This window comes from Equus asinus, chromosome 13, assembly GCF_041296235.1.
Source record: "Equus asinus isolate D_3611 breed Donkey chromosome 13, EquAss-T2T_v2, whole genome shotgun sequence".
NCBI classification, from domain to species: Eukaryota; Metazoa; Chordata; class Mammalia; order Perissodactyla; family Equidae; genus Equus; species Equus asinus.
The window spans coordinates 50,524,931-50,543,063 of record NC_091802.1 but is presented as its reverse complement, the minus strand read 5'-3'; the positions used below and the strand labels follow the sequence as shown (position 1 = coordinate 50,543,063).

The 18,133-nt window shown below is 36.1% G+C and overlaps 1 protein-coding gene across 4 annotated transcripts in view; it reads left to right on the top strand.

Annotated features, from left to right (window-relative positions):
* Window positions 1-18,133, top strand: part of ABCA9 (ATP binding cassette subfamily A member 9) — a 67,068-nt gene that overhangs the window by 17,606 nt on the left and 31,329 nt on the right. For all 4 annotated transcript variants that reach the window (XR_006512542.2, XR_006512543.2, XM_014847674.3 and 1 more), the window contains 13 exons: window positions 294-355; window positions 889-999; window positions 1,430-1,605; window positions 1,802-1,921; window positions 2,137-2,275; window positions 2,776-2,866; window positions 4,315-4,454; window positions 6,981-7,100; window positions 8,270-8,468; window positions 10,084-10,250; window positions 10,883-11,016; window positions 12,809-12,946; window positions 16,654-16,755. Coding sequence is in view for 2 of the 4 variants with exons in the window: in XM_014847674.3 (XP_014703160.1) it covers window positions 294-355; window positions 889-999; window positions 1,430-1,605; window positions 1,802-1,921; window positions 2,137-2,275; window positions 2,776-2,866; window positions 4,315-4,454; window positions 6,981-7,100; window positions 8,270-8,468; window positions 10,084-10,250; window positions 10,883-11,016; window positions 12,809-12,946; window positions 16,654-16,755 (1,699 nt within the window). In the remaining 2 variants the exon portion in view is untranslated. The remainder of the gene's footprint in view (window positions 1-293; window positions 356-888; window positions 1,000-1,429; window positions 1,606-1,801; window positions 1,922-2,136; window positions 2,276-2,775; window positions 2,867-4,314; window positions 4,455-6,980; window positions 7,101-8,269; window positions 8,469-10,083; window positions 10,251-10,882; window positions 11,017-12,808; window positions 12,947-16,653; window positions 16,756-18,133) is intronic.

Below are 18,133 nucleotides of genomic sequence, written 5' to 3'. Positions count from 1 at the left end.
GAGTATTTCCTAAGCATTGAGTTTATCTCCTGCTTTCCTCTCATCCAGTCATTTGTCACAGTCCTTACAGCATCTATTTCTGTGTGCTTGCTGCTGCCTCTGTAGTGTGATGTGTTCCCTTTATGGTGATCAGGGATGCTGCCTCTAATGAGAGACCCTAGATGTTTCTCCCAGTCACTTGGGCCTTTGTAAAGGAAAGAATCCCCAGATTTTCTCACAGCCTCAAAGACTTGATTTATCAATCTTCTGTCCACCTCTGCCATGTCTTCAAAACATTTTCCTTTTCTTTTCAGAATAAAAAATCTTAAAAAAGAGTATGGAACAAGAAAGCATGAAAAGGTAGAGGCTTTGAAAGGTAATAAAATGGCATATTTAGCATGGCTGTTTGATTTAGTGACTATGCCTCACCGTTATACTGTCTTGGTAGAGACCAAGAGCAAATATCCCAGATGTCATGGCTCACCTTTATTTGAACACATTATGCTTCCTTCTAAGTAAATTAAAAACCATGCAAGAATTTTAGAAGGTTGCATGCACCATTGATATCTTAGGGCTTTGAAAGATGTGTGATAGCATCACGATATTCTTTATTTTCAACTCATCATATTTTCTAATCCTAAAGCTATCTTTATTATAGTCAACCTATTTTTAATGACAAAACTGCTTTTATCCAAAAAATTCCTACTCACATAATAATATATCATGACAAGGTTACAATATAAAATGCATATTATATGAGATGCAGTTTTAAAGGAAAGAATTTTGAGATAGATTTTATTTTGAATATTGCTAGCCAAATATATATGTGCTGTAAGAAATTATAAAAATTTTGGAGAATGTAAAGTTACTATGTAGGCTGTGAGTGTAATCTTTTTGTAATAATGCCAGGCTTGGTGTTTGACATCTATGAAGGCCAGATCACTGCCCTCCTTGGTCACAGTGGAGCTGGCAAAACGACCTTGTTAAACATGCTTAGTGGACTGTCGGCCCCAACATCAGGTGAGAAGACAATTTTCCAATGACAAGAACATGGGCAAATGAATCAACTGTGCGTTTCATTAGTTAATTAGTTTCATTAGTTAATTTCAATAGTACTTTTGTTAACTACTAGTCACAGTCAGGTATTTAAGAGAAAAGTTTTAGAAGTGTCTTCAAGTCATTATTTTATAGATTTATGTCCAATTGATTTAGGAAAATCTTTGTGGTTTAAATATTTCATGATAAGTGGCTTTATGCTTACTAATTGGTATTCCAGCTGGATCAGAAATATTGTGATTATTAAATTTTTAATTAGTCAATAGTGTATTCCATATAGGTACAATATGTTTAAAAGACTCCAGTGACTGAAACACGTTGTTTTCCATTTTAAAATATCTTAAGTGAAGCACGACGCCTTATCTTGATGTTAACTCTCACTTTCCACTTTTAGGTTCGGTCACCATCTATAATCACTCGCTTTCAGAAATGGCTGACTTGGAAACTGTCAGCAAACTCACTGGAGTCTGTCCACAATCCAATGTGCAGTTCGACTTCCTCACCGTGAGGGAAAATCTCAGGCTATTTGCTAAAATAAAAGGGATTCAGCCACATGAAGTGGAGCGAGAGGTAGATGAACATGTTAGATGTCACACAGATATGAAAATGAACTTGTTGACCTAGAAAATCCTAAATATATTTGTCTTCTTTCTACACAATTCATCACCTAAAGGGCACAAAGGCCCTTTGTAATGAACAGCAAAATGATAGTGTTTTTAAAAATAAACATTCTGGGTTTTGGACTAAATATTCTTTATTTGGTTAGGTACAACGAGTTTTACGGGACTTAGAGATGGAAAAGATCCAAGACATTCTTGTTCAAGATTTAAGTAGTGGGCAAAAAAGGAAACTAACCTTTGGGATTGCCATTTTAGGAGATCCGCAGGTAAGTGGAACCAAAATTACTGGTGAAATCCAATTGAAGGCTGTGAAGCTATTGTATTTGATCAAACAATTTGCAAATGATAAATATAAGACAACTGTTACAATGAAAAATTAAGTATTAATATATCTGTCCCAGTACTTTTACAAGTAGATTGCCATCTAAAAAAATTTTGCCTGAAAGGGGGAAATTATTTTATATGCTTTCCTATCACGCAGGTTTTGCTATTGGATGAACCAACTGCTGGATCAGATCCCCTTTCAAGGCACCAAGTGTGGAACCTCCTGAAAGAGAGGAAATCGGACAGAGTAATTCTCTTCAGTACCCAGTTCATGGATGAGGCTGACATCCTGGCTGGTGATTCTTGGTTTTCTTTTATGTATTTTAGTGAGAAATCAGGGACATGTGTGAAAAATGTATAGATATGTCCCAACATAGCTGCCACGTGTGTGACTTCCATGAACCAAGACAGGAGAATCTTGCTTTCATCCATTTGAGTGTCTACATCCCCAAGGACGTTGTGTGATGGAGGTATTCTGATCCTACTGCAAAGAAGCTCATTGGCTGTAAAATATACAGCATACTCTCAAAGATATGTTATGTTTTATTCAGTACGAATGTCAGTTGGCATGGAATAGATCTTTTTGAAGTATGATAATTTTTCTAAATATATGAGAAAAACAACTAACATATCTTTGTTATTAGTTGACAAAGAAAGTGCCTTACATGTGACCAGAATTAGAATGCATCTATTTTAGTGGGTCGTGCTCCTAAATTACATTATTTGTTAATGGATTTGTTCTTTTATAAGTAGTAAAAAATAATCTCAATACAAATTTTTGGTTCTTTCTACTTAGATAGGAAGGTGTTTATATCCAATGGGAGGCTGAAGTGTGCAGGCTCTTCTCTATTTCTGAAGAAGAAATGGGGCATTGGCTATCATTTGAGGTATAGACCTTATTGTTGGAATATGTTGGAAATGTTGGGCATGGGTGAAAACAGTATTACCATGTTAAAGTAGACTATCCAATTAGTAAGTTCAAGAGAGCTGTGTTAGAACTATGCCACAACTCGCTTGTTCTTAACTAGAATGAAGGATAAGTGAGATTGTAGACACTGAGAACATAAGGATGGTTAAGCTAAGTTTAAATAAAATTTTTGGAAAATATTTTCACAACCTGTTGTTCGCTAAGGGAAATTTATTGATATTATAGCCCCCTCTCTTATCATATTTCTGATGTTTATTTTTGTTCATCATGACAATTTCATTAGCCTCCTCTCTATTCTCCCTGACTTCATTTTCTCCCTCATTCTTTTGTCTCCTTCTCTTCCTGATAATAACTATTATCATTATTAAGTAATGTCTATCACTTATTAAGGTTGGCTATGTTTTTAACGTAGTTAATTATTTAATTTAATTAAGTTTTTATTTATGTGTTCCTAAGATACTTACAAACTGAATACTCACATAATCACTTTTAATCCTCCAAATAATTCTAAGAGGATGGTATTGTTATCCTCCTTTGACATGTCAGAGAGTTTTAATAATCTGCCCCATCTCATATTATTCACAAGTGGTAGAATCTTTGGACCAAGATTACAGGTGTGATATGAATTATTCTTTATACTTCCCACTAAAATATTAATATTTCTTTAAAAAATTTCAAACCACTTCATCCCCTATGGTTAAATGGATCCCCCTATCATTTACTCCAAGTGTTTAACCTGACCAAATCTACCATTCCATCATGATTGATAGGTTTGGAACAAAAAAATGATAAATTAGTTAACGTATATTGACTATATTGAGGGTTTACTTAGCACAAGGCCCTGTGCTCTGTCATACATACTTTATTTTATTCTGTGCTTTAAAATTCTTTGAGAGCAGAGTATTATTTCATCTCACAGATTAGAAAACTGATGCTCAGAAATATTAAGCCTGAGTTCTGGATCATGGGTCAGCCGGATGTAAGGACCATGTTCTTTGACTATACCAAATTACCTCCATTTTTGTTCCTACCATGTTCGTCTTACCTTCTTTGGAATTCATACTTTACTGCAAAGAGAGAGTTCAAAGTTGAGTTTTTTAATAGATGGAAACAAAATGGGGCATTCTCATCCACCTCACTCCAGCCAAGATCTAGCTGAATAGCTCTTTTTCCAAATAACAACCTTCAAGTCACCTTATCTGTCTCTATCTCTCATGCTAGTTCTTCTGCTGTGTTGTATGAATTATACCGTTTGGGCTACATTAGTATTTTTATGTCTTGCTTCTTCCATTAGAGTATACATTTTTTGTCTGATAAATTTTAATGAAGTGACAAGCACATATGACAATTGTTTGTAGAGATAGTGTTAGAGAAAAATAACTTTAATTTACTCTTTTTAAATGTTAGTTTGCATCTGAATGAAATGTGCAATCCAGACAGTATAACATCGCTTGTTAAACATCACATCCCTGATGCCAAATTAACAGCACAAAGTGAAGAAAAGCTTGTATATATTTTGCCTTTGGAAAGGACAAACAAATTCCCAGGTAACAGAATGCAGAGACCACAGAATGATTTATAATGGTATTACTAACAATAACAGTGGTATTAAGAATGATGACTAACATTTTAATGCCTACTAAGTGCATGGCACGGTGCATTAACTCATTTAATATTCCCCACCCCAAGGTCACTTCTAATATTAGCCTCTAACATCCCCACATCACTTATGACTGAACCGAGACACAAAGACATTAAATATGCCTCAAGTTGAGACACGTGCATTTTAAGAGGCACGAGATAGCATCAAGCTAAAATTAGGAATATTTGGGAAATATGTTTCAGGAATGAATGAAAGAGTGTGGTCCGGACAGGAAATGATCTGTGAAAACTTCACAGAGCAGTGAAGGGGACTAAGGGAATGGTATACAATATGTAAATTGTTTTATAAACACCATGACATAATGTTATAATCTATGTTAATTATGATCAATCTGCATGTTGCCAAACATTCTAAGGTCCATGACTTTGCTGCAAATACAAAATACTGGAGGACCATTGTCTTTACCACTTTTCTCTCTGCTCTCCCAACATGCTGTTTCATTTCCTAAGAGTTTTGAGGTAGGTAGCAATTTTTTTTTTAAAAAAAAGTGCAACTCATTAAAATGTGTTTACTTTATCAAGTTCCAGGAATTTTCCAACTTTTAATGGAGAATCCTGGGTCCATTGCTGAGTGCTTGAATCAGTAAGCCTGCCAAAATCATGGTTAGTGAAGAAATATAGTACCAGGCAATCGGGTGCAGTTGTTGAAAGCTCAGAAGCTAGAGCCAGACTGACCAATTTCCGATCCCAGCTATGTCATTATTAGCTCTGTAATCCTGGACAGGTTCTATCACTTTTCTGTGCCTCAGTTTCCTCATTTATAAAAAGGAGACGATAATATTACTAACTTTATAGGGTTTTTATGAGGATTAAATGATTTAATGTATTTAAATTTATTATTACAATATTAAATATAAATAAAGCACCTGAAATAATACCTGATATCTAGTACCTATAGTATTTCACCAAGTCTAAGATGCCCTCTACTACAGGGTGTGCTACCAAGAAAGAAAGAAATAATGCTGACATTTAAAATATGACCTACCTGCATTTATGACACATGCTCATTTCAGATACGTTAAAAGATGACGAAATGTATTCATCTTAGAATCAGTGAAATAATGGTAGTCTTAGATGCATACGCAATGCCTTTGATATATGTATCACTTACGAAAACAGAAATCTTTATGAAACCCTCCAAGCAAAGTGTTACCTGATTGCTTATTAAATGCATTTCGTAGGGGAAATGTACAATTTAGAGAAAAATTGACAAAGGACTAACACTTAAGTGGATTTAAGGACTCATTAGAAATCACGTCATGAATATATCTCTATTTTCCTTTAACACACCATTAAGATAGAAACATTTAATTTCTATCAATATTTGAATTATTCTTTATTCTACTTTCAATTTTCCTGAACTGTCCTAGGATCAATTCCAATATCTTTTTTTTAAAAAAGTAATCTTTCAAAATGACCCACAAATCCCTCATGAAGACCTACACTCTTTCAAGGCTCTTATGTAATTTTCACACTATGGTCAAAAGCTGGAAGAGGAGAGAAAGAAAGTGAAACGTTGCATACGTGCTTCATCTTTTCCTTTAATTTATATTCTTTGTAACTAAGGACAATTCTGCAGCACCTAATTATTTCTATAAACGTTAGTTCTGTTTCATTTGTTATTATATCGCTGAACAATTATCCCTAATGTGAAAGCACAAATCTCTATTGTCTGGAAAATATTCCATAATTAACGTAGGTTTGGAATTATGCATTTCCTGTTTTAGTTTGGGCTGCTCTAACAGATACCATAGACTGGGTGGCTTACAGTCAACACATATTTATTCCTCGTAGCTCTGGAGCCTAGGAAGTCAAAGATCAGGGTGTTATCACAGTTGGGTTCTGGTGAGAGACCTCTTCTGTGTTCCAGACTGCTGACTTCTCCTTGTGTTCTCACGTGGCAGAGACTAGAGAGAGGAAGCAAGCTTTCTTGTGACTCTTAGAAAGGTGTTAATCCCTTTCATGAGGGCTCTACCTTCATGACCTCATCTAACCCTAATCACCTCCCAAAGGCCTTACCTCCTAACACCATCTCATTGAGAGGTAGGGCTTCAACATATGAATTTTGCGGGAGATGCAAGCACTCAGTCCACTCATAACACTTCCTATAATCAATAAAATTAAATTTTTTTAAACACAGTAAATAAAATATAATAATTTCTTCAAAACCCCCAATAAAACAGTTTTCTAAGAATGAAAAAGTAAATTTTTAGAATTTTATACTCAAGAAGTCATGGAAACTAACACACTATACAGATTATTTTAGAAAAAAGGAAACGTCTATATCATAGCACTATTTCTGATGAATGCATTTGGCCTATCACAAATGTTTTCTATTTTTAAAAAATATAGTTATTATCAAGCTCATTGCAAATTATATTTTTTTGATGCATTTTTGTGCCTACTTTCAGACCTTTATAGGGATCTTGACAGATGTTCTAACCAGGGCATTGAGAGTTATGGGGTTGCTATGACAACTTTGAATGAAGTGTTCTTGAAATTAGAAGGAAAATCATCTCTTGATGAATCAGGTAAACAAAAAAACTTGAATTTTACCTTTCTGTGCAATATTTTATCTTGAAAATATGCTTTTAATGATGAGGTTACATGCTTCTGGAGGTGCCATGATTCAGTCTGTTCTTGGGAAAACTTAGAGCAACAAGAAATGTATTTCTGTCTCCTTCTTCCATCTTTTTTCAATGCTAGTCTCCAATCTTGAATGTCTTATCTTGTACCAAGCATTTTGCTAAGCATATGGGATACAGAAGTGTGCAAGAGTAGGTCTTTATGGAGCAGACAACAAATGTGTAATGTAAGTGCTATAGAGAAAAGTAAATTAGAATCATAGATTGACTGTTACTTGTAGTATTTTGAGGCTGTTATTTCATTGTCTTCAAGATTCCATTATTGCTGTTGAAAGATTTTCTGTCAGTCTAATTTGTCATTCCTTGAATATTCTGCCTTTTCTCTCCAATTACTAATTAATTATTCTCTTGTTTCTGGTTACTAGCTTCCTACCGTGTTTACTCTTTACTATGCTTTTTCATTTTCTATTTCTTTTTCTTATTGATCAAGTATTTTTTAAATCTCTCTTTTATCAACTTTTGAAGTTATGAACTTGGTATCTTTTTAGTGGTCACACTTAACTTTAAATGTACATGTCTTATAACTTTCTTAAAGTCCAAAGTTGATCAGTTTCTCTGGGCTCCTCTTCCAAAAGAGGTAAATTTTACCCTGTTTTCAACCATGGCTGTATTAAAAATATTGTCTCTACCAATTTCATATTCTTATTTGGAGAAGAGAGGGAATCTATATGTACTGACTCTTCCACTTTGGTCAGAAATACTAAGATTATTTATCTCTGGCATCGAATAGATTTTTCTAGGCTAAATATAAATTTCTTTTCGTTGGTTTCTGTGGAATGAAGTAAGTCCTTTAAAGCTGCTGACAGAACTTTTTTTCAGAAAATACAAGATTTTCTTTTATTATATCATTTTTTCTTCTTGTATTATATCATCTTTTTTGCTTCATTTCCCATTTCTTTATTTGTTTCTCTAGTAATGCCATGAATTAGATTAGCTGTGTCTTTGTTCAAGACTCTCTACTTTGACACCAATTTGTGAAAAGATAATGATAGGAGCATCTAAAAGATGCACATCTACAATGGCACTTTATGAATCACTGATTTTGCATTTTATAGATATTGGAATTTGGGGACAGTTACAAAGTGCTAGGAACACAGACACAGGAAGACTTGTTGAGCTGGAACAAGTGTTGTCTTCCTTTAATGAGACAAAGAAAGTAGTCAGCGGCCTGGCTCTCTGGAGGCAGCAGCTCTGTGCCATAGCAAAAGTTCGCTTCCTCAAGTTGAAGAATGAAAAAAAAACTCTGCTGACCATGTGAGTACCCAAGTGTTTCAGAGCTGTCTGGTCAGTGCTCTCAAAATAAATGTGAAACAAAAACCAACTTCATATAAAATAAATTCCAGCAACTGCATATGGTCTTTTTAACATAGAAGCCAGTTTTTAATTGCTTAGGTGGGAATGTAATTAACTCAAAGAAAGCTTGGGGTTTTTCTTTTAATTTCGAACAGAATCTGCTCTTATGGAAAGGTTTCAGTAGTTTTTCAGAAGCATGGAAGTTAGCACTTAGGTCTCATCCCAAACACTTGCCTTCTTCCCCAAAGTAGCTCTGTGCCAGGGCTTATCTTAGTCAAGGCTTCATGTTACTATCTGGAACCTACTATTTGGTTCCTATAGTCCTCTACAGCTTCAGGTTCTTCATTGGGTAATACCTCCCGTGCTACACACAGGACACTCATTCATTCAAAACTATTTGTGAGTGCCTCTGCATAACACTCTGTGTTAAATGTCTGTAACGCTTATGCAAATAAATCAAACATGAGATTCAGCTCTTGAGGGTGATTAGAGGTATACTACAAAAGCATAGTACAAAATTAGGTAATTTTGTCAACTGTAGCATTCAGTACAACAGAGATTATGTCCAAATAGGGGCATTTGAAGAAGAATTTTACATGAGAAAGAATTTGAATTTGGTGTGGGAAAATGGAACATTTAGCTAAGAAAAAAAAGAGAATGGAAATTCAGGCACATGGAGAGGTCCTGAGCATGGAGATACAATGGGAATCTGAGGAAATGTTATTAGCTTAATTGTAGCACAGAGGGTACAAAAAAGTAAAAATAATTTTGATAATGCACAGAGCTAAAGAGTTTGGACGTTATGAACAATAAGGAACTATTGAGGTTTTATTTTTTATTTTGAACAGATAATTGATATAATTATAACAGAATGCCAAGAAACTTAATTGGGCAACAGTGTAAAATTGGTTTGGAAATAGTAGACTTTGGAGACAAGGAAAACAATCATTTAGGACATACCGAAAGAGGTCAGAAATGAAATAATTAAGGTCCAAACTTGAAATGTGGAAAAGAGAAGAAGATTTGGGGGCAAGCAATAATGATGATAAGAGAGAGAGAAATTTTCAACCATTTGGAAAAGAGACTCAAAGGAGAGAAATGAATATAAAATGATTGAGCTTTGGAGGTCAAGTGAATGAGAAAATGTTGTAATTTGTAGAAAGTGGGAGCAGGAAGGGGAAAAGGTTCAGAGTGTAGTAAGTCTGGGAGCTGGTGATATGCCAGTTTGCAGTTGTCCAGAAAAAGGAAGAAATGCAAGACTGAGACATGAGACAGCGTGAAGAAGTGAGCATTGGAGAGAGGGATTTAAGAATCATACTCAGCAGGCTTCGTAAGCTTGAATGAAACGTCCAAATCTTGGGGGGAGAAGGCATTTAGAGAGAGAAAAATATCAAGGATAGCTACATAGGAATAATCTCATTTTAGAAAGAAGAAAAATGGGGGGGGAACATGATTTATGCGTTTGGTTAGTGTTTATAATTTATTTCTATTATAACATCCATTATTGGCTCAAACTTAAAAACCAACAAAAGTTACCAGAGATGAATTGTTTTCTTTTACATTTTCCTCTATGTAGATTATTGCTTTTTGGCATTAGTCTTTGCCCTCAGCTTTTGGAACATCTATTCTACGAGTTATATCAAAAAAGCTATTCTTGGGGACTGTCTCCTGATATGTACTTCCTCTCACCGGGACAACAACCGCAAGCTCCTCTGACCCCCTTACTGGTCATCAACAAAACAGGTGAACATGGGGCTAAAATGCAACTTTTAAATCCTGGTTCTTGTTGAGAGATTCCCCAGACAACATAAACCACAAAGGAAAGATAAATTCTTTATGTTTTTGAACACACATATGAGGTGGAACAGGAAATTAATTTCAAAATGAAAAATACCACGTTGAAGAGTTTGTTTTAGAAACACGTTATGACAGCCTTACTTAAACCTTAAAGCTTATTGCACAAAGCAACACAAAGGGATTTAAGAAGGTGGATCATTGACTGGTCTTCAAGGTCTTTCCATAACGTTTTCTAAGCACTATACATTCTTGGTCTCTGGAAAAAAAAATCTGTTCCAAATTTGTAAGAAAATAGAAGATTAATATCTTCAAGGATTATAATGTTAATTTTAAATAGTGTTTTTACACTAACAGAAATTATAAGTAAATGTCTAGGCTCTAGGTAAAGGAACTTTGTCATATCCTTGATATTAGAATGGATTTTGGTACCACAGCATCAATTCTGCCTTCTTAAGGAAATCCTTAGATAGTCCTTATTGTGTTATGCTTTGAGTGACATCGTTTATTTTTTTCTCAAATATTACTTGACCATTGTTTTTCTTCACTTTTACTTCCTTTGATCTTTACTTTCATGGTAGGGTCAAGCATTGATGACTTTATACATTCACTGAAGCAGCAGAACATAGCTTTGCAAGTGGATGCCTTTGGAACTAGAAATGGGCTCAATGAGTCATCGTACAATGGTGCGATCACTGTGTCAGGTGATGACAAGGTATGTTGGGCTCTGATTGCTGCATCTCACTAAAGATGGAATATGAATGTACAATTTGAATAATACATATCAACTGACACAAAAGGCCAATTTGACATAAACAAATGGGATATTTCTCATTTTTAGAGGAGAAGCTGGACTATAAGTATTTGCCCACAGTCTCAATTAAAACCATATATAATGAAATCTTCTTTGATTTTATTCCTTATTAAATGGTATGCACTACTATAATTAATAATGAATTTACATCTTATTAGCAATTGCATTCCATTCCAATAATTAATTTAAATCTTATTCTTACTTGAATTTTAACTCCAATGACATTTTGATGAATCCTCCAAGCATGAATCCAATTAACGCCTACTGTGCACTTCAGCTCCAGTTACAAAAGAAATATTAGCTCTTAAATTTTTTATGGTAAATTTTTCTGTGGTTTTTGTGGGAAAAATACCTCAAGTCCTACCTGCTAAATTTTACACAAATGGGTCAAACCTTCAGATAAATGTTTATGCTTAGCTATCTGATGTTTTAAAAAAATGCCTTAGCTTTCTGCAACTCAAAGAGCGGTTCATGAATCAGCATCGTTGGATCACCTGGGTGCTTGTTAGAAATTCAGGATCTCAGGCTCCACTCCAGACCCACTGAGTTAGCATTTGCACTTTCATAAGATCTGCAGGGGATTAGTCTGCTCATGAACATTTGAGAATTGTCTTATTTGGCAATATTAAGACTGGTATATTTCCCATTAAATTGTAAATTTCTGGCTTCTCTTGAAACCTCTTGCCTCCATATGCCAATTCTGGCAGTCTGCCTTTGGAACTGAGAAACTGTCGCCCCATGGAGACTTGGACTTTACTTCCAACTTGCTGTATCTCCACACGGTTTCACTCATTTATATTACCTGCCTAGACCCTGTAGGAGTTTGGATTGAGAGCCCTATAACAGACAGATGGAAAAAGATGAGAGGATAGAGTTAAATGTATAAAATAAGGCAGTTAGGTGTTGGAAAGCTTGACCGCTTGCAGCTTGTTGGAGCGAATTTTCAGAAATAATTTCCATGCCAAAAATAGAGTAAGAAATTACCTTCAATCAAACTAGTCCTTGGTATGTCTTAATCAAGTTAGATTCCAGTATACTCAGAAAAATAGTTTTAAAAAATGGCACCGTTAATATTGATAAACATCAGTTTAAGTAATTAGGTTAGATGCAATTTACTTGATTTATTTATGATCGTGAAAATGCATACCCAAATATAGATAATAATTTATTTAAATTCTTTTTATTTGAGGGACAAATAATCATTTTAATATATGTATATGTCATTTTAAAAGAGATTTTAATGTAGTATTGCTATTACAGGCTCAGTATTTGTGAAAAGCTTTCGTTAAAACAGCTACCTGCCTCCTGCTTTCCAAGTATTCAGACATTCTTTATTTATAAAATGAATGCATTATGTTTTGAAACAAAGCGTAACCTCACCCTGTTAAGGTGAGGTTGCATTATAGTGTTTGATAGTGTTGCTCCTAAAAATCATTTGGGATATTTCGCTTTGTGAGAGTTAAGGCATAAATAGCCATATGGCTGATGCTGTGGTAGGTAGAGACCAAAATACTGGATTCCTAGAAGTATATTGGGAATTAATGGGATAATATGGGTGATGGTGATATCGATCACATTCAGTGCTTTAACCTTACTGTATTGCCAATAATTTGAATGATTTCCTACTTTATTCTTTCATTAAATTTTGTATTCACTTTCTCAGGACTTAAAATGCATATTTATTATATTTTAGAGTCACAGATTTTCAATAGCATGTAATACCAAAAGGCTGAATTGCTTTCCTGTCCTCATGGATATCATTAGCAATGGGCTACTTGGAATTTTTAATTCTTCAGAACACATTCAGACTGACAGAAGCACATACTTTGAAGTAAGTATAATATCTCACTTATACTGAGCCACAAGAAGCTTTCAGAAAATACTTGCAATAACATCATGTTAATTTTTATGAACTTATTCTTGAATAAGTTTATGTTTTATATACATATTAATTACTACATACATACATGTATATACACACACAATATTTAGGTGTGATTACATAACATTATGATGTTAATCAGATGACTTAGGGTCAATGGAACAGCAGATAATACAATTAACTGGGAAAAAGAAATGATGACTTCTGGTCTTCGATCTGTCACCATCTGTGGCCTTAGTAGCACGTGGTTAAAACAGCCAACTGAAAGGCCAAACTATGTGACCTTCTTAACAACTTGACTTCTGTAAGTGTTGGTTCACCAGTCCACAAAAAAAATGGATAAAAACTTTATCACAAAGGTTTTAAGAAGTAAATGAGGCAATGTGAGCAGCAGGCTGAGTTGGCTGAGCTATTGTAAAGACGAACAATAAGGCATGTAAACCTTGAAAACCATAGGTGCTCAATAAATTGTACTTATTGTCATCATTGAATTTAATATTATTTTTCTAGGGAATGCATCAAGTTTCCATTAAATATCTTTCAGCTCTGTCTAGATAGGGGACTGGCTGAATTAGAAATGGAAGTAGTTCTTGTTTAAAATATGATTTGCCAGGTCTGCTCAGACTCTGAGTCAGAATCTCCTGGTGGGGAGGAGGGTCTGCAAATCCGTGTCTTCAAGTCGTCTCTTTCATCTTGTTATGTTGAATCTCTCTTTGCCCAAATGACAATTTAGACATATTCTATAGCTTCCTGGTCACTTTTTGTTATTGAGAATTATTCCAGTGCTGTCCCAAACTTCAAGTTCCTAGCCCATTCAAACAGTGGGAGTCAACTTGTGGCCTAAGGGATGTGGACTGGGGCAAGTGGTGGTGGTGTGATTTGCTCTTTCATTCCTTTTTATTGTCTAACATCTTGAAATAGAAAGAGAGAGTGACCTTGCTCTTCTCCCTTCTGAGTAGAATGAGGCTGGGGCTGGGAGCAGAAGGGAAGGATGGAGAGATCAAGATAGAAAGAAATGGTGCTGTGAAAACATCCCTGCTTTCTCTAGTTGTATGTGCTACTGGCACCTTCTACTTATGTGGTCGCCACAGTCTAGGTGACCCGTGTGATTGTCTTGTGGTAGTGTTTAGCTTTGACCCCAGTCCCTTCTGTAGATGAAGACACACTCGCTGTTGCAGAGCAATATGTCTCTTAGGCTGCTGTAGAAAAACCCACACCGTCAAGCCTTCTCCAGTTTCCATTGTTCATCGTTTGATATGGCCATCATCCACATAGTTTAACAACTTATTCCCCTCTTTAACCTCCGTGCTTTTTAAAAAGAGCTATGAGTACTGTTGAGTGCCCCTTGGCCATTGATTGAAAGTAATAGAGATTTGGCATGTGATGAGGGTTGCCTCATCTTCTTCATCGGCACCTCATACCATTGTCTTATCGAGCCACATTTCAGCAGTCCTCCTTCCTTCTGAAATCTCTAGAGCAGAAACAACTGTCTCCTTGTTCATGTGAGGTCGCAAGTGAACCTCGAATATTTAGAACATTTAGAACATTTACCATGTGATTTACAAGTACTATCATATTTAAACGTTCTAACAAGACTTTGAGATGGGTCGTATTATTATTATTATTATTGCTATTATTGTACAGCTGAGGAACCTGCAGTGCATAGAGGTGCTGGTATGTTTCATTAGCTGTTATATTGTAAGAGACAAGTCCATTATCTGGATAACCAAGAATAGAGTGCTCCCAAGAATGAGTCAACCACCTAACCTGAGCTCCTGCCTTTAAAAAGATGTCTTTAAAGATGTCTTTACTACAAATATTTGCTACCCTCTAGCCCTGCTGACCTTAAGTTCATGTGTAAATAAATTCTCTCTATTTGAATTGCTCCTGATTTCTCCACCCAGCCCCTGGCATTCTTCTACAATTCTGCAAGCCTATTCTCCTTGATCCTAAAGCAAAGAGCTCACTGTAGCTCAGATCTTGTTTCTGACTCCACTCAATGACTTTAACCATCTATTAGAGTGTCCCGAAGTGTTCCCAACCAGCTGCTCCTGCACGTCTTCACCTGACCAAACTACCCAGTTGATATCAAGTGTCTCTGTGGGTCCCTCAAGGATAAGCCCCACTAAACTTGGCTGTGGGTGGGTATAATCTAACATAGACATAAAACGTTATTTATGAATCAAGTTGTGAGTAAGGGGGCTGGCTGTTGAGACTAATTGTGAATTTCCCATCCTCAAAGATCTTCCAAATCTGGAAAATCAACAAGGGTGACCATAGGTAAGGATATCAAATGGGTGAGGTGGTCCTCGGTACCCTTTCTTCACCTTCCAGGGCCTCATCTCCACATATGCATCTTTATTCAGGCAGTTTTATGTGCTGTAAGGTCTCCAGGGGGCACTAAGTTTTAGGAGGGGCCAAGAAAAAGTAAGATCTTAAAACTCATGATACCTGACCTCATATAACTTGCAGTATAGTGAGACAACTGGTTGTAGATCAAATCAAGGCTTCTAGCAAAAACCAGGGCCCTTTTTTACCTGTACAGGATTTTGAATTTTTTAAAATTCAATGCCTTTATGTGGAATGTGTGCTGACCATTTTTTCCAAGCCCCACCACTTGTATTTCCTAACATCCACCTACTCATTAACTTATATCTGCCAAGTACCTGGAGGCATTTGAGTTTGTTCCTTACGCATTATGTTGAGCCAGAGGAATGATTCTTCATAAATGTTGAACTGAACTGATTTGCTACCAATTTCGGATAATAGCAAAAAAGCTCCTCTATTGACAGTCCACAAATTCTATTGTCTATTAAAACATCAGCCTAAATGGTGCCATCATGATGTCAGAGAGCAGAAGTTTTATGCTTACCTTGTCACCAAGCAAGGGCTCACTGCCTGATACAAATAGAAGCCAATACTACAGCACCAGCTTTTGAGAGAAGAAAGGCTTTATTGCAAGGTCGACCAGCAAGGAGACAGGAGGCAAGGCTCAACTTTGTCTCCCTGAGCTGAAGCGGGTACAGATTTTTAAGGAGTTGGGAGTGGGAGTCATTGTGTAAAACACTAGCTTGGTGGAATCTGATTGGAGGGTGGGAGTGTACCAGTCTTATAAGTCCAGTGTGCTACAAGTCAAGAGACCCCTCGTTTCTTACTAGGTTCCCTGCAGCACTTTCTGTTCACATCATGTTCTGTGGTTAGGGAACTTCTAGTTTCTAGGTGGCTCAAGGTCATCTGAGGACAAGGTTTCTGTCTTCTGAGCATGCTCCAGCTACATGACTTGCAGTTTTTGCTCATTGCCCCAGCAAAATATTTTACTTTGATATTTTGTTATTGAGACAACAAGATAAAATAGGGCCAATACGAATTGGTCTATGATGGTTAAACCTCACGAGTTATTAACTGTAGGACATTAGCCAAGTCATACAACTTGGTGGAGCTTTCTTCATCATAAGTAAATCAGGACACTTGTTCAAAATGTCCAAGTTGCTGCAACACATGATTAAAAATGAATGTGGGTAAGAAGTTGCAAAGAGGACCTTGGGAAGTGCTTTGAGTGGTAAGATTGATTCATTTATTTGAAGGATTTAGTCAAGAAAGTACAAATGAATCATAAGCTCAATTGCCATCACCTCACATGTTCTGTATAATTTCAGGAACACATGGCTTATGAGTTCCTGAGTAATGCCTCCTTCTGGATACTCGTGGCAGCCTGTTTTACTCCTTACATCGCGATGAGCAGCTTCGGTGACTATAAAGTAAGAAGAGTTAACAAAGTCCTTCCATGTTCTTAATACCCAGAGAATCTTTCCCCATTTTATGACCATAAATTTATATGTAAGTGGTGCACCTAATTTATGTGCTTGACACAATGAACAGTTAAGCGCTTTGATAAAAGTTTGGCAAATATGAAGAAAACGCTATTTTTCTTAAACAAATGTGAGACCTCGGGAAAGACAGCTTAGAAGATATCATCAACTAACAAGGAATGCAGTTTTATCCAGTATATCACTTAGAGTTTTATTTCTAGACACCCACTGACGTAGTCACATCCCTTCTCTCAATGATAGTTTCCACTTTCCAGATAGTGGTTATGTTACTCAATTAAACAGCCCTAAAAATTTTACCCAGCACTTTGGTTTTTTGTTGAAAAGACTGTTCCTTTAAAGCTTCATTTTTGTGATTCCTCTATAAAAATTCAAGAAGCCTGTAACAGAGTCCTTCTGCCTCTCCATGGTACTTCTGTGCCATGCAAAGGCCCTTTCCTGTGTGTCCATGTCCTTAGCCCATCAGCTGATGCTGCCTTTGTGCTGTTGAGCCTTAGGAGAATTCAGGAGATGTCATTGATGGACTTGAATTAATTTTCATTTATTCTTCTGTTAAACTATTCCTGTCTTTAGCAACGTCTCCCATGAGAAACACAAATACAATTCTTTCACTTTTATGAGACCATACTTTCACCACTTTCTGTTACCGCTCTTGTCACTGCTTCTCATTTGTTTTTTGGAATCAACCTGTTTCATTCCAATTTTGACTAGTCCATTGTCAAGCTGTATGAACATCTGGAAATTGATTAATGACTCAGTGTCTCACTTTTGTCTCTCATAAATTGGGAATAATAATTGCATCTATTTTAAATAGGTTCCTGTGAGGATGTGGTGAAATAATACCTATGAATTACTTAGAACAATATCTGGCGTATAGTAAGTTTCCTATAAATGCCAGTGCTTGATTTCCAGATGTCCAGGGTTTAGTCCTGGGGCCCCTTTTCAGCTATTTCCCCAATTCCTGACTTCCATATATATAACAGACTTCTTTATAGCTCTACATTGATGCCTAATGGACATTTCAAACATGGGCAAAAGAAAACTTGTGATTTTCCTGGCTACATCTGCTCATCCCCCAACTTTCCCATCTCAGTAAATGGGGTTGCCATCTACAGTTGCTCCAGTACAAAATTTTGGAGTTGTCTTTGCTTCTCTCTTTCTTTTAGCTCCCTTGTCTAATCCGTCAGGAATTCCTTTAAGCTCTACCTTGAATGTATCAAATCCATTCACTTCTTTCCATCTCTACTATTTTCATCCTGGTCTAAGCCATCTTCATTCTTTGCCTGAACCACTGCCATAGCTACTCACT